Source organism: Anolis sagrei, chromosome 6 (genome assembly GCF_037176765.1).
Source record: "Anolis sagrei isolate rAnoSag1 chromosome 6, rAnoSag1.mat, whole genome shotgun sequence".
Classification (NCBI taxonomy): Eukaryota; Metazoa; Chordata; class Lepidosauria; order Squamata; family Dactyloidae; genus Anolis; species Anolis sagrei.
The window spans coordinates 31,152,114-31,178,976 of NC_090026.1; the positions used below are offsets into that span (position 1 = coordinate 31,152,114).

A 26,863-nucleotide genomic window follows, 5' to 3' on the forward strand; every position below is an offset into this window, starting at 1 on the left:
TTATTACACTATTTTTATTTATGCTGTGAATTTCACAGTAGCAATATTTGCAATGGGGCATCGAACTGGGAATGAGGAAGTAGGCAGGACAGCAACACTATTTTTCTACATTCACCCCAAAGTTAAATATATGCACAACTGTATTACAAATGGTAGACAACTTGCTGTCACCATATGTCCCATGATGCCTAATTTGAATATAATTTCTACATGTTAAAATGCTGACATCTTTTCCATCTGCCTCATAAAGTCTCTTGTAAATGTTCATTCATGTGCATCTATGTGCACTCTCTTTCTCTGCCTGTCTTTTATAGCTTCCTTTGCTTCCTCCCACCACAAAGCGCACCGTTGCAGCTACATGTGACCCCCAATTTTGTTTTCACATCCAAGACCCTCCCACACCCAGTTCAATTGGTAGCTCCAAGTCAGCGTTTCTCAACCTTGGGGTCAGGACCCCTGGGGGGGGGGGGTCATGAGGGGCGTGTCAGAGGGGTCACCAAAGACCATCAGAAAACACAGTATTTTCGTTTGGTCATGGGGGTTCTCTGTGGGAAGTTTGGTCCAATTCTATCATTGGTGCCGTTCAGAATGCTCTTTGAATGTAGGTGAACTATAAATCCCAGCAACTACAACTCCCAAATGTCAAGGTCTATTTTCCCCAGACTCCATCAGTGTTCACATTTGGGCATATTGAGTATTTGTATCAAGTTTGGTCCAGCTCCATCATTGTTTGAGTCGACAGTCCTCTCGATGTAAGTGAACTACAACTCCCAAACTCAAGGTCAATGCCCATCAAACCCAGTATTTTCTATTGGTCATGGGAGTTCTCTGTTCCAAGTTTGGTTCAATTGCATCCTTGATTGAGTTCAGAATGCTCTTTGATTGTAGGTGAACTATAAATCCCAGCAACTACAATTCCAAAATGACAAAATCAATCTCCCCAAACCCCACCAGTATTCAAATTTGGGCGTATCAGATATTTGTCCCAAATTTGATCCAGTGAGTCAAAATACCTCCTGCATATCAGATATTTAAATTACAATTCATAACAGTAGCAAAATTCCAGGTATGAAGTAGCAATGAAAATAATTTATCGTTGGGGGTCACCATAATATGAGGAATCGTATTAAGGTGTCACGACATTAGGAAGGTTGAGAACCACTGCTCTAAAAGATATAGTCATGAGAGGGGGGATTGGGGCATGTCCCCCAGTCAATGTTCTTCCCCCTATAAAATTGGATGATGAATAGATAGATAGATAGATAGATAGATAGATAAGGAGACAGGCAGACAGATCTCAAAGCCGACTTCCTGCCATTTGTGGCTTGAATTCAGTGTAGGGGAGAGTCGAGATTAAATTTTGTAAGTTTGGGCAATTTTCTGCTCTGAAACCCACATAAGCTGCTCACTGTTGCCCTGTACCTCAGCCTTCTTCTCCTTCTTCTGTGTCCATGACTCACCCATTACTTCTGTCTTCTGGAGAGTAACAAACATAAAAGAAGATGCCCTTTAGAGACACCAGCCGTCTCTCTAGGACACCTGGCAGGTGCTATTTTCATGGCACTGCTGCTGTCAGCAATGTGAGGTAATGATGAGAGGAGGAAAGTTGCCAAATTGTGGAATTTGGCACGATTCAATGCCAAATAAAAGACAATATAAGAAATGTACTGGACATAATAGAATATTTTGAAAAAAATCCTCAAGAAGAATTGGCCTTAGTCTTCCTGGATGTGGAAAAAGCCTTTGATAGTATAAATTGGGACTTTATATTTTTACAACTAAAAGAAATAGAGTTTGGTTTTTATTTCACAAATGCAATTAGAGCAATATATAACCTACAAGCGCCAACTATTGTGATAAATGGCCAGGAAACCAAAAGTTTTAAGATTAATAAAGGGACACGGCAAGGATGCCCACTATCTCCATTATTATTTATACTAGGATTAGAGATATTGCTAAATATCATACAAGAAGATAATGAAAGAATTGGGACTAAAATAAGAAAAGAGTTATAAAATAAGAGCTTTTGTAGATGATTTAGTATACATAGTAGAAGACCCGATACACAACATACAAAATGGATTTTAAAAATTGAAGAATTTGGCAAAGAATCTTCCTTGATCTTTTACAGGAATCCACCTTGAGCGATGACTCCACTCCTCCCAGCAGTAGTCCGAAGACTCTGAGTACTGCTCCACCCGAGGCCAAGTATTCCTATCCCTATCACACACTGTCACAGTCATCTGATGAAGTAAGTCCCCTGGCCAAACAAAGACACATTTTGGTTCATCTGTGTAGACCTGCAAGGATCTTTCTCCAGTTGCATTTTTTGCTCAGTGCAGACTAGAAATGTCTTTCAAGTTGAAAATCTTTCAGATAGAGCTTGGAATACTTTCTCTTTTTGGACAGTGGTCCTTTTGAGAAGTTGTTGGGGTGGGGGGGTCGGGGTTCAGTCTTAACCAAGGCTTAGTAGTTGAATCTTGTGGATTAATAGTAAAGAGATGAAATAATATGATCATATTATTTTGTATTTTCTATCACAACTTCATAATCCTCTCTGAAGTTCCTGGATGAGCCTTTGAGTACAGCTTCAACCTGGAGCAGCCAAAAAGTGGGCCAGTGGCTGGAGAGCTTGAACTTGGAGCAGTACATGGCCGAGTTTGCTGCTCAGGAGGTGGATGGCCAACAGTTGCTACTCTTGGATGGGACCAAGCTAAAGGTAAGGTGGGAGCAGGGAAGCGATGAAATCTCCATACTGTCCACAGACCATTGTTGTGGTTGTGTGCCTTGCAGTTGGTTCTGATTTACAGACACCTTATCACAGGGGTGTATGGAGCTGAGGGTCTGTGACTTGCCCAGGATCACATAGTGGGTTTTCGTGGCTGAGTGGAGATTTGATCCCTGTTCTCTGGAGTCATAGTCCAGCACTCAAGCCACAATGTTGTTGGCTGACATAGTCGTGCTTTGCAAATTACTATGAGGTCACATCTTCTCCAGCTTCTGGAGCCTGAAGAGGTGAACATTATTTTTATATTACTCACAATGTATTTAGCTCTAAAGTTGACAAGAGCCTTTCTGATAAATCAAGCTCAATATATAAACCCAGAATTGTTGTATGGCCAAGTTCTAGAAGCATTCTCTCCTGACATTTCACCTGCATCTATGGCAAGCATCCTCAGAGGTTATGAAGTCCTCACAACCTCTGGCCATATAGCCCGAAATATCTACAACAACCCAGTGATTCCAGCCATGAAAGACTTCAACAATACATATAAACACAGAGTTTGTGATCAAATATTTGATCACCTTGTATGTAATCTATAAAAGGAACCCATGTTGAAGTCAACCCAAAGAGAGAACCTGAAGAACTGAACTTCAGTCAAGGAACTCTAGGGATGCCGATTTTATACCAAAGTGAACAATGTGAAACTCTTAAGTCCCCTTTTAAGACTCTAAGGTAAAGGTAAAGGTTTCCTCTTGACATTAAGTCTACTTGTGTCCGACTCTAGGGGATGGTGTTCATCTCAATTTCTCAGCCGAAGAGCCAGCTTTGTCCGTAGACCCCTTCAAGATCATGTGGCCAGCATGACTACATGGAGCACTGTTACCTTCCCACCAGAGCAGTTCCTATTGATCTACTCATATTTGCATGTTTTTGAACTGCTAGGTTGGCAGAAGCTGGGATAATAGCAGGAGCTCACTCCACTCCCTGGATTTGAATGGCCGACCTTTCAGTCAGCAACTTCAGCAGCTCAGCAGTTTAACCCGCTGCACCACCAGGGGCTCTTTAAGGCCCTATTGCTATCTTAATTGACAGTGAAATGGGTGGCAAACTTCTTTATCTAGGATGGGAATCACCAGGCCCTCCAAATGTTATTGGGTTGCAGCTCCAATACTCATTACCATTTGCTATGCCTTCTGGAGGCATGATTCCCGCTGTTTTAAATATTTTATAGTCAACGGAGAAGATATAATGCTGACTCTGATATTGACTGACTACTGATTCTGGGCTATGGTCAATGGGAGGGTAAATACTATTGTAAATACAAGTTGAGTCTCACTTATCTACTCCCAGTGCCTGTTAATTGGAAAAGACTTGAAGGCATATAACAATAATAAATAATCATTCTTCATACATAGTGTGTGCATGTATATATCACTAACAGGATCCAAGGCTGAGCCTCTCATATGCTTTCTATAAGCATGTTCTTGCACATGGAACTTTGATCTTTCAAGTTAGTTTCATCCATTCCACATCCTCCCCAATAGACTTCAGGCAACAATGTGACCTAGCTTTAGAAATTCTACAATCTGAAATTGGGCCTCAGAACTGGCTTTGATCTATAGGTATGTCTTCTTGATGGGAAAACTCATGGGCACCAAAGCCCCTGGCATAATCCAGCCCATGGAGGGCTTGGTGTGTGATAATCTTTGTTCTCCATTCCTTCCTACTTGATAATTTGTAGTCAGGGATTCAACTTGGAATGTTCTAGGCACAAAGATGTGCTCTACCACTGAGCTGTGGACCAACCAAAATGGGGAGAGAGGAATGCCTGAAGGACAGAGACTCCTAAATGTGCCTAATTCTCTTCCCTCCACCCTTCAGGCTCTTGGCGTCAGCAATTCCCATGATCGATCTCTTCTGAAGAGGAAGCTGAAGGAACTCAATGCAGCTGTCGAGAAGGAGAGGAAAGCTCAGGAAAAGGTGGAGAAGCAGAAGGAGAAGCAGAAGAAAAAAGAACAGGAACAGAAGAAAAGTTAGATGGGGACAAGCATTTCCCAGTGCCCATGGCTTACAGCCTTCCCCCCTTCACCCATGGAGCATCTCTAGGGTGAGAGGGGATGGTACGGTCTACAGCCAGGAAAGGGTGGGTGGGGGGAATAGGAGGCAGGCCAGAGCCTGCGGAAGGTTATGGGTTTGGGTGGGACATATACAGCAAGGCTGAGCTTGCTGTGGGGCCAGGCGTGGCGGAGATTGCAGCAGGAGCTGAACACCACCCAGAACAACTGGATAGACTGCAAGGACAGAGCGGGTGATGGCTCTGCAAAATGGCGCCCCTTGCCCTGCAGCGCCAGGATTGTTAAGCAGCACTCTTGGTGGCCCAGCAAACCTTCCCCGCTCCCCTCTTCCTGGCGTGTTGTGCAGAAGGTGGTAGTGAAGTTGTACACTGATGCTACTCCTTGTGAACCCCTTCAGACCACTCCTCTGGACTTCCCTTTCAATCCTCTAGATGATGCCATTCAGCTCGAAAGGCCTAGATGTATTCACCTGTGTGCCAATTAGGTGTCCCTTCACACTGTCCCATTCCTACAAGCCACAGCGGGGTGGGGTGGGGTGGGTGGGTGGGAACCACAGCTGCCTCACAAAACACAGCCCACAGAGACACAAGCACACAAACACATGTGCGTGTGCGGACCCACAATGTCGTTCACCAGAACTTCATCCGCTCCTCTCCGCCACTTCCCTCCCAAATAGATTCTGCATCAGGTGTCGCCTCTTCCAGACCTACCTGTTGGGGGAGCTGGGCGGAAGGGAGAGGGTCGGCTCGCTGGCTACCTGTAGCTGAGATGAGAAGAACTATATGTGTGTGAGAAAGACAGAGCTGCAGATGTTTGATGATACACAACAACAAATCACAATGGAATAAAAAGCAGTTTGAAATCATTTCTAGAGTGCAGTTTTTGCACTGCAGGGAAAAAAGCTGGAATGTTCAAGCATATAAAGGTTTTCTCACTTCTCTATTTTTTCTCATGGATTAAAATGCATGTCAAGATCTTTTTATCTCTCTCCTTAGGGTCACATTCTATGGACAGGCTGGATACTCATGAACAAAGTCACATCCTCAAAATTAATGTATGTTTGAAGATAATGGCTGCTAGCAACCTATGATGGCGTACATTGGTCTTATGTTGTCAGAACTCACATTTCTAGCCATTGAATGGCTGTTTCTGAGACTCCCAAGTGGGGAGGGGAGAGTAGGCATGCTCAGTGCATGGCAGCATGGTGTACATGCACGGGCGAGGGAGAGCGTGCAAGGCTGGTGGGAGGCTCACAAGTCCCTTCAAGGCAGGGGGGAAAGCGCCCGCGGGACATGGGACTGAGAGTGGCCCAGCAGCATCAGGAGGAGGAGCAGCAGCAGCAGCTTAGGTAATGCTGTTTATTAGAAAAAAGTCAGTCTTTCTTTTTGTTTTTATTAATGTTCCCATTAGAAAATGCATAAGTATGTGGGTGAACTCCAACTCCCAAAATCTTGCACACCATGCTGCCAAACCCCACCAGTATTCAAAGTTGTCCAAATTGTGTGTGTGTGCCAAGTTTGGTTCAGATCCATCATTGTTTGAATCCACAGGGGTCTCTGGATGTAGGTGAACTACATCTCCAAAACTGAAGGTCAATGCCCACCAAACCCTTCCAGTATTTTCTGTTTGTCATGGGAGTTGTGTGTGCCAAGACTGGTTCAATTCCATTGTTAGTGGAGTTCAGAATGCTCTTTGATTGTAGATAAACTACAAATCCCAGCAACTACAACTCTCAAATGACAAAATCACCCCCCCCCCCCCAACCCCATCAGTATTCAAATTTGGGTGTATCGGGTATTTGTGTCAAATTTGATCCAGTGAATACATTCACTGGATCAAATTTCAGATATTTATATTACGATTCATAACAGTAGCAAAATTAGTTATGAAGTATCAAGGAAAATAATTTTACGGTTGGAGGGCACCACAATATGAGGAACTGTATTAAGGGGTCACAGCATTAGGAAGGTTGAGAATCACTGTTCTACCACAACCAGGACATGATCACATTGTGTGTGTGTGTGGGGGGGGGGGGGTGGCTTAGAATGTGGATTTGGAGAGTTGCATCTGGAGGCATAACCCTAGGCAAGATCTTCCACTGTACTCTTCATAGATCAAACAATTCCCTTTATGCCATTAACAGCCTTATTCCTTCCGCCTCTGCTGAATCATACTGTTCTTCAGCTTGCTTATGAACAGACAAGGATAGGCTGCTGCCCACACAGCAAAGTGTGAAATCCAGACTCATTTATTTTTAGAGCTGGAAATGTCAGACTACAGTGTGATTGGTATGTAAGTTATTTAATATATGTGTTTTTGTAAAGGCTGACGTTTGATGCCCACACGGTGACGTTTATAGTCACAGACTATGGTGCAGCTCAGTGTTACCAAGTTCTGAAAATAGAAACTGAAAATCACAACCAGCACTTGGGATTCTAATCACATAGGCTGGTGCAGGTTCAATCCAATTTGATCTGGAGGGAGAATTTGGATTGCATCTTCCTGCATTTTTTCCACCCAGGAAACTGTCATTCCCTCCAAGCTCAGTTAGGAATGCACTCTCATGTGATGAACGCTCCTCTTTCTTCAGCTGTAAAACAGGGTTAATTTCATACATGTGATAGTGAAATGTGTTGCCAAAGCACTAATGTGCCAGTGAAGAATGAAGGTGCGCTGATCAAAACTCAGCCAGCGGTCAACTGGACAAGCCTTGGCACTGGCAATCACAGGAGATGCGGCAGCACCTCTCCAGGGTACATTGTGTCTCACATGCCTCCCGCTGACCTTGCAAAGTGTACTTGAGGGCTCAGGAAAGGAGAAGGTCCTTCCAAGGATATTCCCAGCTTTAAAAAATAGCATTACCGTTATCTGTGCTCCAGGATAATGTGCCAGGGCTGTGTTTATTTGTAACCTTGCTACAGAGAAAGAAATGCAAGCAAAGGAAACAATATTTCAGAGACCAGGGCATCCTACGTAGTGTTGGCCGCCATCAAATAGGCTTCAATTTTGGCAAGAATATGAATAGGATACCTTTAAGATACTCTTGTCTTCAACAAACCTGCTCAAGTCCTGCAAGCTCAGGATCCAAACAGGTCTGATTTGAATCTATCCACCTGGTTTTTAATCTTTTCCTATTGTCTTCCACTTTATTCCATGTTTTCTAATGCTGTTTCATCAAATGACCAAAGTGCAATAACCTCAGTCTATTAATTTTGGCTTCAAGAGAGTTAGATTTGGTGGCATTCAGGCATTCCCTTCCTCCCTCAATGACCAACCCCATGCACCACCACCTTCCCCCAACTTATTGTAGAGCCACCACCGCATAATTTCTGTGAGTTTTAGAATAGAAAAAAATGTCTGACTATGGTATTTTCATCTGCTGATATTTTTGGAGGACCTTGCTGGACTGCAATGGATGATGGAATCATTTCACGTCTGGCTACAGGAACATAGCCAGATCCTTCATCCATTTTCCCCATCCATCCACTAGACACAGATTGAAAGAGCAGGACACAGTGACTCTACATTAAGTCCCGTAGGCGGTGAACAACCATCTGCAGCACAAAACTACATGCCAGGATTGGGTCATGTTGAGCCACAAGGGACTCTGGCCAATGTTACACCTTTGCTGGTAGACGTAACCTCTGAGCATTGGTGAAGGATTGGCTTAACACCATCCCATACCTTGGCGCTAAAGCAACCTCATTATTTCACCCCAAACTAGCAGAGGTGGGACAAATAATAAAAATACTGAAATGAGGTTAATTCCACAACCAATTAAGCAAACCAAACAAATGGATAGATTTCAAGTTTCATGGTTCTTTAATTATATTTTTCTTAATCAACCAGTGAGCAAAGAATACCATGACAGGATGTGTGTCTTGAACATGTCTGAGAATACGCAGAGAATAAAAAATATATGTATTTATATGTACAGGGAGATTTTCCAGACAATTCAAGAGCATGCCGGTGGGGGTGGGGGAGATGAAAGGAAGGAGAAGCTGGTTTTAGATTGCACACCCTCTCCCCCCGCCCAAAGAAAAAAAATAATAAGGTGCAGAGGGTGAGGTATGAAGGATTTGCTGGAAGGATAGGCATTAACTACACTTCCCGTTCCAGGGGTCTCATCTGCTCGTGCATCTTTGTATTTCCACTTGCTTAGACTGATAAGCACAGAGGTCTTGGCAAGAGTCACTGGAGTGGAGAGTGTGAGGAATATAGAAAAATGGCAAGAGTAGCTGGGGAAGCCTCAGAACCTCCACAACATTCAGGTTGGGAACTGTGCAGGCTATGGACAACATGCAGACCTATTTCTATGGCTCCCAAAGTTCCCGGCCTATCCTTAAGTCCACCACATTTTTATTAATATTTTCAATTTCAATGGGCTTTGGGGGCAATTTTTGCCTGCCAATCGGGCAGACAACCCCTAAAAACATGAAAGCAAGTGAAAATGCTCCATCCCCGCAAGCCACTCAGAAGCACGTACTATCCTGAATTAATTGATTATTTCCACCGCAGTCCTTCTCAAAAGGGTGACAGGAAGCAAAACAACGAGTCACCATTTTTAGAGGGATTGCAGAAGAGGAAATCATAGGTATTTGGGGTTTCTCCAGACCTCGTCCTTTAGAGGGGTCTGGAGGAAAACTGGCCCCAGACCCCGCCCTCCCATTCAGTTTCCCACCACTGTAACTAGAAACTATATGATGCTTCTGCACACAGTTTGTAGGCAGTCCTTTTGCTAATACTTGAGGCACATGGCTCGGAGTCTCCTCAGAGCATACATATACATACTTTGCCCACTTGTCCTGCTACAACTGGAGGGTAGGGAATTCTCAGCACTCCTTTCTCAATCTCTCGCCTCTAGTCCCAGAGCTTGGAAAAGTAACATTTTTCCAATGTCCCCAACAATCCTAGACATACTGGCTTGGGGATTCTGGGAACTAGTCCACTCTTCCACATCTGGCTCCTACGTAGCCATGTCTTCCACTCCAACTTTTATCTCTCATTACAAGATCAGTTGTGCAACATCAGTGACAGTCACAAAGGGCTTCACCATCATAATGCCAACCCAAATATCTCCCCACTCCTTTCATGAAAAGACTACGATCATGGAGAGAACTTCGGCTCCCTTGCTATCCCTATGATTTTCCTGGATACATACAGCCCCCTTTGCTACAAAGAGAAGTATCACAATTGCCCATCCAACATAAATCTCACTAGCTGCTGAGCAAAGCCAGGCAAAATGGCCATTTCTGCCCATGGTGAATGAGACAAGTCAGTAGGGAGGGAAAAAAACCCAAAGAAGGAAAATATCTGATTGCATCAACGTCGGCCAAAGCAATTCCTTTTACACTTCACCATTACTTCCTATTGCACAATTTAAACTCTCATATTGCGGCTTCCAATGGGAGATACTTCTTTGTGCTGGGAAAAGTATATAGATTATAATGCAAAGACACCCAAGCACTATTTTTTTCTCCTGGTATCCTCCCCACAAAAAAAACATTCTCTTGGTTTTCACTGACTTGCCTGTACATACCCAAATTTCACATTCCTTACTCTGCAACCAGAGGTTTGTGCCTATACCAGGAAATGTTAACATGATCAGCTCAAAACAAGTCAGCCTTTGCCTTCGTTTTCTTCTGTAGAATCACCGAATTCCTTTCAAAAGATTCATACCCAGCCTGTCAGGATCGACAATCCCTCCAGTTTACAGTCAAGGATTATTAAAAGGTTGTGAGCGAACACCAGACATGACTTTTGAAAGCAAAGCAAAACATTATTTAAAAGATCCTTAGGAGGCAAATCCCAATTTGTCGGACAGGACTGGACAAGAAGGAGAGGTCCCATGCAAGACTATGGCAATATGGTGAAAAATATCTATGCTACATATTTCCCAAAATAAAACTGAGAAAGTAATCAGGCTTCTGACAGGCTGGTGCACTTGCCAGTCAAGTCGAGAAGAAATATCTGTTGAGATGTTACAACACAAGGTGGATTCGTGCTGGCGATTACTGTTTTGCCTGTCTGTCTGTCTGTCCATTCCCGCACAAAGGTTTAGTGTTTCTGTTTCAGAAGCAAGGGCAGAGGCCCTTTTCTCTAACAAGTGGAAGCTTGACTTAGGTCACCCGGTAAGTGGATGTGTTCTTCGGTTCAGTACTGGGCACACACCAATCGTCAGCTTCCTGGATAGTTTGGTAGTGACGCCAGGCTGACTTGTTGTATACTGGGAGCCTCTCCACAGAGTCTGTTGACAAGGCCTGGAAAAACACAAATTCATTTAGGATGCACTATTGAAAAATATCAATGTAGTGGTTTGAGTGTTGAATTACAAATCTGGAGACCAGGGTTCGAACCACTGTTTGGCCATGAAAACCTATTGGATGACCCTTGAGGCAAGCTGAACACTCTCAGCACCAAGAACCCTGTGAGAATATCACTACAGAGTCACCATAAGTTAAATATGACTTCAAGGCACATAACAGCTGAAAGTATCTGTATAAAATACATTAGTCATGTAGAAAGGTTGCAGAAATAACAGTACAACAAACTTAGCAAAATTACTTTAAAACAGTATTTCTCAACTTGGGGGTCGGGACCCCTGGGGGAGTCGCGAGGGGGTGTCAAAGGGGTCGCCAAAGACCATCAGAAAAAACAGCATTTTCTGTTGAGAATGGTGGTTCTGTGTGGGAAGTTTGGCCCAATTCTAACATTGGCAGCAGGCATGTAGATGGGGGGGGGGGGGCATGTAGTCCCCCTCCCCCAATTTCTCATGGTATTTCACAAAAAGGCCTTACTGGTGCATTATTTAAACTCTTCTGTTTATTCATATCATGATCTGATCACCCTACTCAATATATCCCATATGCATGGGGGCATTGGGGTAACAATACAAAAGGTTTGCTAGGGTAGACCCTCTTTCACTCGGACTCACCCCCCCCCCAAACAAACTCAGCCCCCCCCCCCCCCGAATCGAAATCCTGGCTACGGGCCTGATTGGCAGAGTTCAGAATGCTCTTTGATTGTAGGTGAACTATAAATCTCAGCAACTACAACTCCTAAATGACAAACTCAATCCCCCCAAACCCCACCAATATTCAAATTTGAGTATATCAGCTATTTGTGCTAAATTTGGTCAAGTGAATGAAAATACACCTTGCATATTAGATATTTACATTACTATTCAAAACAGTAGCAAAATTCCAGTAATGATGTAGAAATGAAAATAATTTTATGGTTGGGGGTCACCATAACATGAGGAACTGCATTAAGACGTTGATAACCACTGCTTTAAAAATTAATAGTTTCTGAGGGCTCTGATTGCTGTAGTCTAAACACGTAATTTTCTTAAACTCTGCCTGTGCCATTTACTTAAGTCAAGCTGATTAGAAACGAACATCTCTCTCCTCTTTTGCATGGAGGTCCATGAAAGGCAATCAGTTTAAATAAAGAGTATAAACCAGGGATTGGCAAACTTCACCCCTCCGGGTGTTTTGGACTTCCACTCCCACAATTCCTAACAAAGTTTGCCCATGCTTGGCATAAACACTTCTCAGGCGAGAACTGGAAAAGGGATATTTTCTGTTGGAGCTGAGATACACTAAAGCAAATGAACTAGGATGACCTGGTAATGGCGAGGAGGATGATGACACAAACTCACTTTCAAGTAGATGACAGCATCCGTTCCAAAGCCCTCCATGGAAAAAAGTTGAAGGTCACCTTGGAAATACTTGGCATAGAGTCGGGAAATAGGCAGCCCATAGCCAAAGCCAGCCTAGTTTGAGTAGAAGGGAAAAGACAGAGAAAAATTAGTTGCATATATCTCCAAAACCGATTGTATCTATGTTTCTCCAACCCAGTTGGCATCCAGGCTCCTCTAACCTCCTGCCCAACAACATAAAGGATAATATGAATTGGAATGGCCAAGACAAAAGGAAACTTTGATTGGACCTGCAATAAAAAACATTAAAATACAAGGGAATAGGTTCTAATTCTGATTTAAGAAGAACTACAGGCTTCCCTCACCTCACCAATAAGATCTAAGTTATATCCATGGACTGCACTTCCAACATGTGGTCTGTTTTTTTCCACCATGCACTACCTCCGCCCGCCCCCCCCCCCCCCACCACACACATTGTCTCCCTCAATCAACATGGAACCATTTAGTGTTCAATCTTGCATTTGTAATTTTTTAAAAAAATCTGTTTTTCAAACTTTTCTCGTTTCTGAGAGTGCCCTGGTCTCTAACTTCAAATAACTGGGGAGTGGCCTATACTCAAAATATTTAACCAACCAATTCTTGGTTGTTGCCTTGATTAACGCTGCCTTCTAAAACTAGTACTACTCTTATTGAGGGAAAAGAACAAAGCATGATCCTTTTGCTCAGTCTGCAGCATAGTTAAGCACAAGGCAAGTAAGGTAAGAAGAATGCCATAGAAGGAAAAGGATGTATGTCCTCTCCCAGAAGTGATGCTTGAGTGTAAACAGCAGCATGAATAATACAACAAAATTTCCTTTCACCCTTGCCACCACATCACTGATCTCTCAAATCACATCTGTTTTGTCAAATGCCCTGATTTCTCCTTGTGGTCTTTCCAGATTAAAGAAGAGATTTCCAATAATCACACTCACCTTTTCGTCACATACCGTATATACTCGAAGATAAGCTGAGTTTTTCAGATCTTTTTATGGACTGAAAAAGCCTCCCTCGGCTTATAATGGGGTCAAGTCGGGCAGCGGAACCTGGAGGCCACTGCTTGCAATATATGATATAGTTCTCTCTAATCTTCCCCTCCCTAAATAGTGTGTTTTCTTTTCTGCTTCTCCTCCCAGGCTGGAATGTTTTGAAAAGGGAAAGGAGGGAGAGAGAAGCATTTGTATATCTGTGTGTGTATGTATGTGTGTGTGTGTGTGTGTGTATATAATTTTATATATGAATTTTCCCTTCACATGTTTGCAAATCCTATATAGATATAATTATCTATATATACATAGATGTCTAGATATATATGAATATAGATATATAGGGCTTGCAAAAATTACAGTGGAATAATGCACACACAAATATATATATAGACATGTCTAGATAGATATTAATATAGATATATAGGGTTTGTAAATATTGCAGGGGAAAAGAACACACACACATATAGAAAGAGATGTGTAAATAGATATAAACATAGACATATAGGGCTTCAAATATTGAAGGAGGGAAATGCACATATACAGAGAGAGGATTTGCAAATGTTTCAGAGGGAAATGCATATGTGAAATTACTATAAATAATTATAGATCTATATCTAGCTCTACATTTTTATATAGGAATTGAATGTTTACCTGTTACTATGTTGGAAGCTGGTCTGAGTCCCCATGGGGAGATAGGGCCGGATACAAATGACATATTATTATTATTATTATTATTATTATTATTATTATTATTATGTTATTGTTGATACCATTCGAAAACATTTAACCTACTGATGCCTCAATTAATGCAATTTTATTGGTATCTATTTTTATTTTGAAATTTACCAATGGATGCTACATTGCCCACCCTCGGCTTATACTCGAGCCAATAAGTTTTCCCAGTTTTCTGAGGCAAAATTAGGTGCCTTAGCTTATATTCAGGTCAGTTTATACTCGAGTATATACAGTTAAGTTTTTCAGAAAATACTACAATATTTTTATATTTGAAACAAACACCTTTAGAGTCTTTGGCCATGGTTTCCCATCTCTCCTTATGTAGTTGTGATCTGAGACACACTGATCTCAATTTTCTGGTCTAGTTAACACCTACCAAGGGTGTCCCACCGGTGCCCAGTTCTGGTTTGGGTGCTGTGGAATACATGTAGCTGAAGAGTCGTTCAATCTTCCGGAGAGGAACTCCACCTCCTCGGTCGCTCATCTGCCCCAACAAGGGAGGGAAAATTAAAATGCCTTCAGTATAGATGAGCAGGACTTTGCATAAGACAGTCCTCTATTTCAAGACAGAATAGTAGGACTCCCATATCTACGTGACTGGTACCTGCAATTTCACCTACCCACATCCAAAAAAATTGTTCCCCCTAGGCATTTTTTTACACCAATTAGCATAATTCTATCTATGCTTCTGCTGAAGCTTGAAGCCACAATCATGCTGGAGAGGTATTCTCTCTAGGCATTTTCTAGGTTTCCCATTCAGCACAATTGTATCTCATACTTCCTTCTGAAGCCATAGTAAGTCTAGGAATATATTTCTTGAGAATAGGGAGGTTGTACTGCAGTGTCTGAAGGGTTGTCTGATCCAAGTCCATTTCAAAGAGAAATAATTATAAGAAGAAAGAGCAGAAAGGGGTCTTAGAAGCTGTCCATCAGCAGAGGTGTACCTCTCCGACATTCACAATTCTACTCACCCTGATAGAAAGATCTTCATTCCCCAATGCCACCATTACTTTGATGGGTGGCAATCTGGGGCTAGACTCATGGCTTTCAACAGTGGCTCTCATGGCATTCTGGAAGATAAAGACAGAACAAAAACATACAAGAATGTTTGCCTCAGAAAGCCCAATGAATGAGACATCCCTATCCCAACCATGTCCGACATGCTTATTTATGCTGGAAACTGACCACGAAAGTTTCCTAGAGGATCTAGAAATTTCTAGAGACAGCATATTATGAGACATACATAATCAATTGTGGAAGGCCCGCTATACTTTCACAGCTACTCAAAATTTGAGAGGAATTTCTTTGCAGATGGAAATAGACCTGGTGGTGGGGAATGCGGTGGACAAATGCAAGAAAGGAGTGGGTGGAAGAGTTCCTACTTCCTGTTTCTGCAGCAAACTATAGGTCAGTGGTTCTCAACCTGTGGGTCTCCTAACGTTTTGGCCTTCAACTCCCAGGAATCCTAACAGCTGATAAATGGCTGGGATTTCTGGGAGTTGTAGGCCAAAACACCTGGGGACCCGCAGGTTGAGAACCAGTGCTATAGGTAAAAGTACAAGGTACTTTTACCTACAGTACAAGACGTAATGTAAGGTTTCCCCTTACATTACGTCTAGTCATGTCTGACTCTGGGGGGTGGTGCTCATCTCCATTTCTAAGTCGAAGAGTTGGCATTGTTCGTAGACACCTCCAAAGTCATGTGGCCAGCATGACTGCATGGAGCGCCGTTAACTTCCCGCCAAGGAGGTACCTACTGATCTATTCACATTTGCATGTTGGCAAATGTTGGCAGAACCTGGGGCTAACAGCAATAGCTCACCCTGCTCCCCGGATTTGAACTGCCAACCTTTAACCCGCTGCACTACCAGGAGGTCCAAACTACAGAATGGGGAAAATCAGCCAGCATCCTTTCCCATACATTCCAAATCCTAAGGTAATTAGTTCATCAATAGTGCAGGAATCAGACCAGCTCATAATTCAAGTCTGTAAAGGAACTTCACCCCAAATCTTTGGAGCTGCTCTAGTGAAGACCAAGCAATTAACAGAAATCGTATTTCCATTAAAAAGGCACAGAATGAGTAGCTACCAAGAGGTGTTTTTTATTTTAATTATGAGAGACGAACTTGTAATTGATCTGATACAGGTACTGCTGGGGTTTAACAATGGTCTTCCTCTGCCCCTTTTCCTCCAAGTTGTTTAAAGCATGGGCATCACAGATAAAAGGAGCCCTAAGCAAAACATTGGAGTGTAGAATATTCCTTGCTTAAGTTTCCAGCTAGCTATACCACTTTCAGCATTACTCCATTCCATTCTTTCTTATCACCTTCCTGTTCCATCCCCTCCCCCTTAACAAACATGCAACATTATGTGGCCACAAAACATGTGTAACCCTCACAGGTCAGAGGGCAATGATATACATCTCCTCAAATGCAATTACAGGCAAAGATGATTAATAACCCACATTTCTCCCAGTATGGGACCCAGGGCAATGTACAACAAAAGTTAAAAACAAAATACAGGCAAAGGAATTTGAGGGACACAATGAAATCCAAACAGATAATATTCTGATTAAGATTAAAAACATTTAAAGCACAATAATGAAGGCTAAAATAAAGAACCTCCAAGGCAACAGCTGAGAAGACCTGTCCAAATGGAAATGCTGTTGCATGTCAAAAGAGAGAGGAAACCAATCTGATCTCCTGAAGGAGGGAGAAACTACCACGAAGGCCTTCTACAATTTCTTTACCAAATGTGCCCAGGACAAAGGTAGTACCAAAGGAACGATCTCCCTGAAGAGGAGGCTTTCCTATAGAAAGATACAGTCTTTCAGATAGCCTGGACCTAAGCTGTTCAGGCTTTTGGGTCACTGCTCCATTTTCCCCCAACAGAATGCACTGCCATTCATAATCAGAGCTTGAAAAGGTTACTTTTATGGACTACTGATCCCAGCATCTCCAGCCAACAGCAATGATGGTTAAGGGATTCAGAGAACTGCAGTATACAGAAAGGTGACTCCCCCAAGCTCTGCTCTTGATCTCACACCCCAATACTGAATCCAGAGTTGCAGCTCTGATTTCTGATCTGGATTGTCTGCCATGAATAAGTGAAGGAAAGATACTCCTAATGCCAAAAGAGAGGATTACCTTGAACAGTTCAAAGAGCATGTGGTACAAGTGGGATGGGACATAAACCATGTGGATGGACTGGTCGAGCTGGTTAGCTAGAAGTGAGAGAAGAGAGGTGTTTAAGAGCATGTCAGCCTCTATCTCTTAGCCACTTGCTATCAGCTTGTTACATGCAACTCCCTTCTCTTTGGAATGAAGAGGAGCCATTGATGAACACCTTTTGGGTTTGGCCAGTCAACCTAACAATAGCATTTTCTAGTACACATTTTACTAGTTTGTTTGCAGAAATGTAATGGTAAAAAGTCCTAAATAGAATCAAGGTATGGTATATCCACAGCATTCCCATTATTTGCCGAGGTTCTATATATAAAAAAGAAGCAGGATTAGTCTGCCATGACTTGTTTTCAAAAGGACCATGTTTACTTATAGCATTCTGTTCTAATTGTATGTTTCACGATCTGCTCCAGAATCTTTCCAGGTACTGATGTAAGACTGACTGGGCGATAATTGCTTTCAGAACTATCATTCATTTAGACAAATGTTAAGACCCATGCTAATAATTGCATTAGGTAAGATGCCATGCTCCATGTCTGCCCCCCCCCCCCATCACATGAAAGTGCATGTCCCCACTCCTTCATGCCAAACAGCAGGAGGTCTCAGCTTGTGGGGCCTGGCACAAATCTAATTGTAAGTCCCAAGGACAGAAGAGCAAATGAATCAATGGAATGTACACAACAACTGACTTACCAAGGTTTCCTCTAATTGGAATGAACAACTGCCATTAGGCCAAGAACTCCTGCTGGATCAGACCAAAGGCTAGTTATTTTGGACTACACTTCCCAGAATCCTCCAGTCAGCATGCTGTCCAAGGTTCGTTTAGTTCCACAGCGCATTTGGCTCTCACGAGCGGCTTAACAAAAACCACTCTCCCACTCTTGAGCAATTGATATTCAGAGACTGAATCTAGGACAAGCTGTCTCACCATCTCAGTTAATTGCCATTTTAAGATTTATCCTGAGTAAATAGGGTTGCTGGGAGAATTGTGATAGATGGCTTCTTGTTCTAGAACTGGGTGTAGTTCCAGGCACTAAAACTGACACACATTACCACTAAACCAGTGGTTCCCAACCTGTGGTCTGTGGAGCACTAGTGGTCCACAAGAACTAAAATATGGTCCGCGATCTCACCATTACTACGTGGTTGCAACAAAAGTGACTGGTCTTGCGATACCCCCTTATAGTGCCAAGGCAACGGGGATGTCGGGAGGAGGGAGGCGGACTACTCACAAAGGCGCGACAACAAGCCTCCTGACTGCTGCCTCTCCTCCTCCTCCCTCCCCCTGAGCGGAGCCATTTCATGTGGCGCCTGGAAGTGGGGGTGCCTTGGTGTCTTCGTTTTTAGGCCTGTTCCTGAGGTTATTTGGGATGCTGATTCAGAAAATTGCACTGGATAGACCACCCCAGCTCTAGATTATTAAGTATGGTTTTCTGTGGGTGAGCAGATGGCAACTACTGGATGGCTTATGTTCTGTATCAGAAACAAAAGCTGATATAGTTTATCCAATGCAGTTTTCTAAATCAGCACCCCAAATAACCAAACCAAATCTAAAGTTGACCAAAAACCAGTTCGGAACCCTTTTGGTACCAGTGTTGAAGAGTGGTCCTTGGTCAAAGTGGTTCCTGGTCAAAAAAAGGTTGGGAACCACTGCACTAAACAGTACTGGTTTATGATGAAGCGAATGGCCTACAGCTGAAAAGCATTTCAGCCTTTTCAACTGATGGGATCTAACAACTCAGTTGAAGAACTGGTCCCCCAAACGAATTCTACCCAGATGATCTCTTGGCTAGAAATCAAATTGCTCATTGCTGCATATACAGGGAGTCTGGGATTTTTTCAGAAACAAATAATCAAAATGCACATGCAAAATTACTCCTATCCCCTGGCCACCAATACCTGTGAGAACCATACAAGCAGCTTAGCAAGAGAAAAAAATCTCTCTCCCAATCTGTTCCCAGTCTTCATATCTTTTCCCAGTCTCAAACTGCAAAGCTAATACAAAAAGTACCTAGCAAGGTCATCAAAGCAAATTAACTCTGTCATGTCTTTAGACAGGATTTAAGATCTGGTTATGGTGCCAAATAAGATTTCAAAACCCATTGTATAGTGGCAGAGGTCCAAGTAGATAAGACTGCACGACCCTCAGCCACATCCACGTTACTAGAGGCTGAGCCAGGAATGCTTTTGCAAAGGAGAGTCAAGCACTGTGGGCCAGAAAGCAGGACTTTGGACTCAGTAGCTCATAGGCTACACATGACTCACCTCTGCTGGAAACTATTCCAAGCTCTGATGGGGGTAAAACATAAAGCATTGTCTAATGTTGCCATTCAATTCCAGTGATGTACTGGATCAAGAGGGGTCCTGATCTCAATCTCATTTTTATGCCATGACAGTGTCAAGACACAAGAGCTGATGTCCTTTTGTTTTGAAAGGCAAGGCGAAGCCATAAGCTATGAAGCCTGGATTCTAGCAAAGCTGTTGGTGCCAAGCCATAATGCTAAGAGTATACTGGCTGCTTATCAAATCATCAGTTCATCTACTTACTAAGCCATGGATGGGGTCTGGTTCCAGGGGCTGAATCAAAGGAGGGAAACGTGAATGAGGCTAACACAAATTCTTGAAAGTCAAATGACAGAGGTTGCTTTCTTATTTTTAGGTTTTAAAACCCCTTTAAAAGAGAGGCCTAGAAAAAATGCACTGAAGATTGCAACACATACAGAGATGGTTTACTGTCCAGCAGAAAGACCAAAAATCCCATTCGTAGTCCCAGGCCAATGGAAGCACATGAAGTTGAGACATAAAGCCCGTTTGGTTGAATCAGATCTAGTCAAGACTAACATCTGGATTTAGGACAAACTAGAGAATCTTATTAAACTAGAGAATCTTATTATATTTTCCAGCCTATCAGAATTGAATGAATCCAAGGAGTCATTTTTGTAGTGACAGTTTTTTGAACAAAAATGAGGTGATCAGTGATCCATCTAAAAGTAAAATAATACAACTTTAACCGTAACAGGAACCTGTAATTGCCATAAAAAAACATAAATGGTGGGCTACCTTTCTCTCTGTCTTTCTCAAAGAAACATTAAAATAGGAAAATCCTGTCATTGGAGCTAAGTTTCAAAGGATGGGATGAAACAGGCACCAACTTTTTAATGCAGTGTTTTAAACCTATGATTAAGGGTACAAAAAAGACAGCCCATAATTACCAGACCTTTGTTAATAAAGGAATGGAACCATTTTGTGAATTCCAGCTGTTTTAGTAAAATAGTGGTGAGAGACAGAATTTATGGCAGGAGGTGGATTGTAACCTCGAGACTTGACAGGTTCATGTTCCACCTCTGTCAAGGGCACCTATAATAGCTTTTGGATCTTCCATCCTTAACACTTTCTTTTTGTGATCGATAGAAACCTACATTAATGGGTTGTTAAGACTAAGGTTAACAACAATGCAACACTTTGAAAAGTCAAGAGTTATTGTAGCTGGATATTTTGTCTCCATTCAGCCATGAAGTTCATTGGAGGACTTTGGACTAGTCGCCATCTCATACCTGGGTCTACTTCACAGAGTTCTTGTGGAGATAAGAAGAGAAGTAGGCAGGATCATGTACATGAATGCACATGAATGCTTAGGAGAAAGGGATTAAAATTTAATAAAAATTGAAATACTGTTCAACTGACTGTCTTCATTCTGGAGTCCTGTGGGACGGGATGAACTAGAAAATGACAGTCCACTGACATATAGGTGGTTGTCATGTATAAAGACTGCCTGCCAGACTTTGATCTTTATTGAATACCCATGTGCATGCCTCCCATCCAAATCCTAAGAAACTGGGATAAGTCCCTCGGGGATAGTATAGGCTGCTTTTATGAGGTTTCAACATCTATTAAACAAAAATCACAGAGAGAGAGAGAAGAAGAGGAAGAAATGCATATTCAGTAATCTTATTATTAGTTTTATAAGGAGCTATATGGTGCAAAACCGGTCAGAACGGAAGTCCCACTTTTCCTGTTTTATGGCAAACAGGTACCAACACACTAAAATAAGTCACAATTAATCAGTTTGTTTAAAAAATTGCAAAATGCTTTATATTTACCACAATTATGTTACATGATAAACTTCTCCATTAAGCTGCTGCCTGATCTACTCAATTTTTTCCATTTTAATAATTGTGTACCATCTTTAGAACCTCTGGCCAAATTTCTAGTAACTATTTATTTATTTACTATATTTATATACTGCCTTTGCTCGTTCAATGTTCTGTATTATCCAACACAGTCTGCTTCCCGCCCAGATCCACAGCTGTTTCAATAACAATGCAATGTTTTAGTGCTAAATTCGTAAATACAGTAATTACTACCTAATGTTACCGTGTATTGAAACCGCGTTTTTTCTGTCCATTTGTTGAAGAACATGATGTTTTGGTGCTGAATTTGTAAAATTATAACGTTAGACGTTTAAAAGGCATCTCCTTAATCCCTCTTTATAATCCAACATTTTTGCTTATCTAACATTCTGCCGGCCTGTTTATGCTGGATAAGCAAGACTCTATTGTACATATACAAAGAAAAAATCACAATAACTGAACACTTACATATAACTATGAATTAAAATTGTTAAAACCATTAAACATAAGACGTAAACAACATATAAACATTAAAACAAAGCATTAAAACATCCTAGCATAAATACTGAAATTACATGATCCAAACAATTCCATGTGTGCATACCCACACACAGGGCTGAGGGTGTATGGAGAGTGGACATATTTTCTGAACCTTTCTCAGTGGTGGCCCCTCACCTGTGGAACTCACTCCCGGGGGAAATCAGGGCATCATCATCCCTCCTCGCCTTTAGGAGAAGGGTGAAGACTTGGTTATGGGACCAGGCCTATGGGCGCTCCGGCAACTAAATCAGACAACCAGGCGAGTAAGACCAGCAGGATTGATGAAGTGGAATGTAAAACTAGATCTATGAGTAGCGAACGCTGACCATGTAAGAGGAGAAATTGGGTTTGTATTTGGTTTTATTGATTTTATGGTTATAATGTATATTTGTTGTTAACTGTGTATTGATGTAATTCTGTGTTTGATTGTCTTTATGATGCAGGCATCAAATTGTGCCTTTGCTTTTGTAAGCCGCCCTGAGTCCCCTTTGGGGTGAGAAGGGCGGGGTAAAAGAACCCCAAATAAATAAATAAATAAATAATAAACCTTGGAAAACCTCTATGAAGACAGAAGGCTATGCCAAAGCTGGCTCGGGCAATGCCCACCATCTCTTGGGCTACATATTCCTGGTATATAAGTTTCTACTTTCAACTTAAAACTTTGCTCCTACTCTTACCATTTACTTCCTGGATCTCTAAGTCAGGAGAAGTCATGTAATATTTGTCACACAACAGCTTGGCCATGTCATACGCATCTGCAACAAAGAGAGACATAAAGCTAGGGTTATCAGACAAAAGATGGTGTTTCTCTCTTCTCGAGAGAGATCAGCTTCTTGTGCTTCATAAAGCAAGGTCTCTGGCTGTATATTTTTGGAAATACATAAAGGTAAAGGTAAAGGTTTCCCCTTGACATTAAGTCTAGACAAGTCCGACTTGGGGGAGTGGTGCTCATCTCATCTCCATTTCTAAGCCGAAGAGCTGGCATTGTCCATAGAACCTCCATGGTCATGTGGCCAGCATGTCTGCATGGAGCGCCATTACCTTCCTGCAGAAGTGGTACCTATTACTCTACTCACATTTACATGTTTTTGAATTGCTAGGTTGGCAGAAGAGGGGCTAACAACCAGATCTCACTTTGAACTGCTGACCTTCTGGTCAGCAAGTTCTGCAGCTTAGCGGTTTAACCTGCTGCACCATTGTGGCCCATATAGAAATACATAGAAGCAGCTCATCCTCCTGAAGAAACAAAAAGGCCTGAAGATGTTTCAGCTTCACCAGCAAGGGACTGTCCTTTCCTTTCTATTCCACTTCATGGTTGTCCTTGGCCAGCAGAATGGCAAAAAAGGAGATTCCGGCCTCTTCCATTGGCCACAAGATCAAAGGCCACAAGAACCAGGCCAACCCTACCATTAAGAGGACAGCCACATTAGAAAATAACTTCTGAGTGTCGTAAAAGGACAGCAGATAACAGGGATTTGTGCGTGAGTGTGTTCAGGTATGATATCAAATTAAACTGACTGGCTTGTGGTACCATACAACGATCAACATTTATAAGCCTAAAATTTCCCATGTGCTATTGTAGAAGGCCACTGACCTCTAACTACCTCTGAAACGTTGCAGTTGGGATCAATGCTGCCGATGTGCTTGGGATGGGCCGGGTTGGTGCTACCATCAAAAATCAAAGCTGTAGAAAAAGGAGAAACAAATGAAGAAAAGACAAGTCACTTTTCCCCGCATCTTCTGTTGAACTGTGGTTTCCAAAACCCTTTAGCCAATACAATTTAAAAGCAAAGCGAATTGGAATTTGTGGGTTCCATTTAACCTGTATTCCTCATGTGCCTTGTTTCAAAGCAAGGAGACCAAAGCATGGCCCCAGGGGTTTTGTGGGCCCCAGGGATAAAAAATATTTCTTTTTCTTCTACTTTAAAATGCTCCTAAATGCACACTAGGGGATGTGGAGGACATCTCCATCATATTTGAAGGCCTCTTGTGAGTCAAAAACATTTTTTGTTTGGCCCTACAGAGCTTCAATCTATTGGGTATGTGTTTTGGGCATTTGCACCACATTTTTCCTATGAGATGCCTTGCTTGAAACCCGAATCATGATGAAAATGCCCTCCTGTCCCCTAGATGTATCTGGTGGCAATTTTAAACATCATTACCATCATTTGCTGGAAAGGGTGAGGCTCTCCAAGGTCTTCTTGGGAGCAGATGTAGCTCCCCTAGCTTTATACAGTTGCCCATACCTGTAAAGCAATTGTATGCTATGTTTTAAAGCAGGGGTCCTCAAACTAAGGCCCGAGGGCTGGATACGGCCCTCCAAGGTTATTTACCCAGCCCTCACTCAGGGTCAACCTAAGTCTGAAATGACTTGAAAGCACACAACAACAACAATCCTATCTCATCAGCCAAAAGCAGGCCCACACTTCCCACTGAAATACTAATAAGTTTATATATATATATATATATATTAAATGTTCTTTATTTTAATTATTGTATTGTTTTTAAGAGTTTTTTGGACTACAAATGAGATATGTGCAGTGTGCATAGGAATTCATTCATAATTTTTTCAAATTATAATCTGGTCCTTCAACAGTTTGAGGGACTGTGACCCAGCCCTCTGTTTAAAAAGTTTGAGGACCCCTGTTTTAAAGTAATCTTTGCAGTATGATCGGCTGAGGGATTCTGGGTGTTGCAGTTCAAGGTTGGAGAAGCTTGCAATAAAACAATGGCATATACTTTGTCAGGACTTCTGTGGCTGAAAAGAAGCAGGATCTTGACTACCAACAGGGCCTTATCAAACCAGTGCACCACACCAAGAATACAGCCAACAGAAACCATGGCCACACTCTTGCAGATCATGAAGAAAGGAAATGATAGGAAGACAAGACAGTAACTCACTATGTTGATTAATGAGCATACGAATGGAGATGCGGCTAAGGTAGAAGCGGTCCAGGAAATATTGGATGTTCTGGTTGGAGACAGGGTCATCCCCATAAGCCTCTTTGTACTCAATCACACCCTGCGCCATGGTGGGGACTACATCGTTGTGACGGTTTCGGATTGTGACCAGGGCATTGGTGAATCTGAAAGGGAAATGGACTATCAGAAAAAAGTTTCAAATGATAAATCCAGTTCCTCTCTCCCACTACAATTATTCTATGATATTTGTACAGCAAAAACCATGCCTAGATATGACGAAGGATAAGTGGGCAATGAAATCTATGTTAGCACTGACCAAAAGAAATATCTTGCTCTTCATTTAGCTATGTGCCTCTTCTTTTTACAGGAGGGGCTCATCCAAGAGACGAGGACCATCTGCCCTTTTCTCACTGCACTCCAGATGATCCCTATCCTCCAGATAGTATGAAAAAAGCAGTGTTCTGCCTTTAACAAAGCTAAAACAAGGTGCAGACACTCCCATCATGTTTAATTTAAATTCCTGAACACCTAATGAACATCAAACCACAGCACCATATTCAATGAGACTCCTAAGGAAAGTTATATATGTCATTCTTCTCAGGTTTAAAGGTCAACTTTGTCAAACCTCAAGAGGGAATAGCCAAACAAACAGAAACAAGTAGATACTGCCCTGACTTCAGATGATGAGCTATGGGCACCGCATGCAGAAAATTAATGAAAGAAGCAGCCTTCAAAGATACTCTGCAATAAGATGTTCACACAGGCTTTGCAACAAGAGTCTCCACATCCCAAACTCACTGTCCCAGGGCCCCAGAGTCTTCAGGGTCCTTATCCAGGAACACCATGATGTCCAGCAAGCTCTGTACATACCTGGTGGAAAAAATGGAGGAATGAAATGTCAACACTTGCTTGATTCCAGCACTGTTGTCTTTTCCAGGGAATAACACAAGCACAACTATTTAAGAAAGAGAATAATACAGTAATCTATGTGGGAATTGCATTTCCCTTGGTCGTTACTGAAAACAAAAAAAGCATGAGTATAACTGCCCCCACTTCATTGGAGTTGTCACTGACTACAGAGAGCATACAGTGAACAAAGCCTTTGTCAAAGAAGCTCCTTTTATTACCCACTCATTCCCTACCATTTTTCTTCTTGTCCTTCCTTCCAGCTGGAAGTTTGTTTGTTAAGGACATTGCTGTTTACTGAGCAAAGGGATTTTAAATCAAACAAATCAACCCATTAAATATTGTGGTGTTATATGAATAAAAGAATATGATGACTGTAGGTTGCTACAGGTCAAAGCTGACTCTATGGCACACAACAAAACAACTAATAATCAAGACTGAGGGACAAGGAGGAAAGAGGCCTTTAGGAAGCTAGAGAGAGCAGAGATCTTACACACAAATAAGAGATTATTCTAGTTGATGCTGCAGTGAGAATTATGCTTCTTTTGAGGCTGGACTGAATTGGGTTTGTTTTCTTTTTTGGCATTGCTTAAAAGGATGGCCAGGCCTGAATTCCCTGTGTAGTGGCAGGAGAACATTTTACAGTTCCTCTGGGATGGAATTTGGCATTTTTGCTCATAGCAAAGCAAAACAGAGCACTGCTTGACTCCTAAGATAAGTTAAATGTAAGGAAGTTCACACAAGGGAAACTTCCTTCTGCCTCCACACCCTCATTGTCTCACCTTCTTGTAACCCTAGAAACTTTCTCTGAAGGTCTTGGAGGAGCTTTCCTAAACAACACAGGACTCAGCATGAGGTGGGGAGACGAGAAGGAAGGGATGAGAAACTTCCTTCAGTTATCTTAGGGCCTGAGCCAGATTTGAGGTGATTTCTCCCTTCTCTTATAGACCCTGGAAGCCTCCC

The 26,863-nt window shown here is 42.2% G+C and overlaps 2 protein-coding genes across 3 annotated transcripts in view; one reads left to right on the forward strand and one right to left on the reverse strand.

Moving 5' to 3' along the window:
• PPP1R9B (protein phosphatase 1 regulatory subunit 9B) overlaps nt 1–5,665 on the forward strand; it is a 166,191-nt gene extending 160,526 nt beyond the window's left edge. Inside the window, exons 18-20 of the mRNA XM_067470542.1 lie at nt 2,132–2,251; nt 2,564–2,719; nt 4,607–5,665. Of these exons, the coding sequence (XP_067326643.1) occupies nt 2,132–2,251; nt 2,564–2,719; nt 4,607–4,762 (432 nt within the window). The 3' untranslated portion in view covers nt 4,763–5,665. The remainder of the gene's footprint in view (nt 1–2,131; nt 2,252–2,563; nt 2,720–4,606) is intronic.
• A 2,934-nt stretch (nt 5,666–8,599) lies between these two features.
• Nucleotides 8,600–26,863, reverse strand: part of PDK2 (pyruvate dehydrogenase kinase 2) — a 29,127-nt gene continuing 10,863 nt past the window's right edge. Inside the window, exons 3-12 of one of the 2 annotated variants that reach the window (XM_067469997.1) lie at nt 25,793–25,864; nt 24,974–25,158; nt 23,667–23,756; nt 22,750–22,827; nt 19,950–19,979; nt 17,367–17,443; nt 15,192–15,290; nt 14,597–14,704; nt 12,461–12,574; nt 8,600–11,060 (exon numbers count right to left, since the gene is read on the reverse strand). In XM_067469997.1, coding sequence (XP_067326098.1) covers nt 10,920–11,060; nt 12,461–12,574; nt 14,597–14,704; nt 15,192–15,290; nt 17,367–17,443; nt 19,950–19,979; nt 22,750–22,827; nt 23,667–23,756; nt 24,974–25,158; nt 25,793–25,864 — 994 coding nt within the window. In that variant the 3' untranslated portion in view covers nt 8,600–10,919. The remainder of the gene's footprint in view (nt 11,061–12,460; nt 12,575–14,596; nt 14,705–15,191; nt 15,291–17,366; nt 17,444–19,949; nt 19,980–22,749; nt 22,828–23,666; nt 23,757–24,973; nt 25,159–25,792; nt 25,865–26,863) is intronic. The other variant, XM_067469998.1, reaches the window with a different exon arrangement.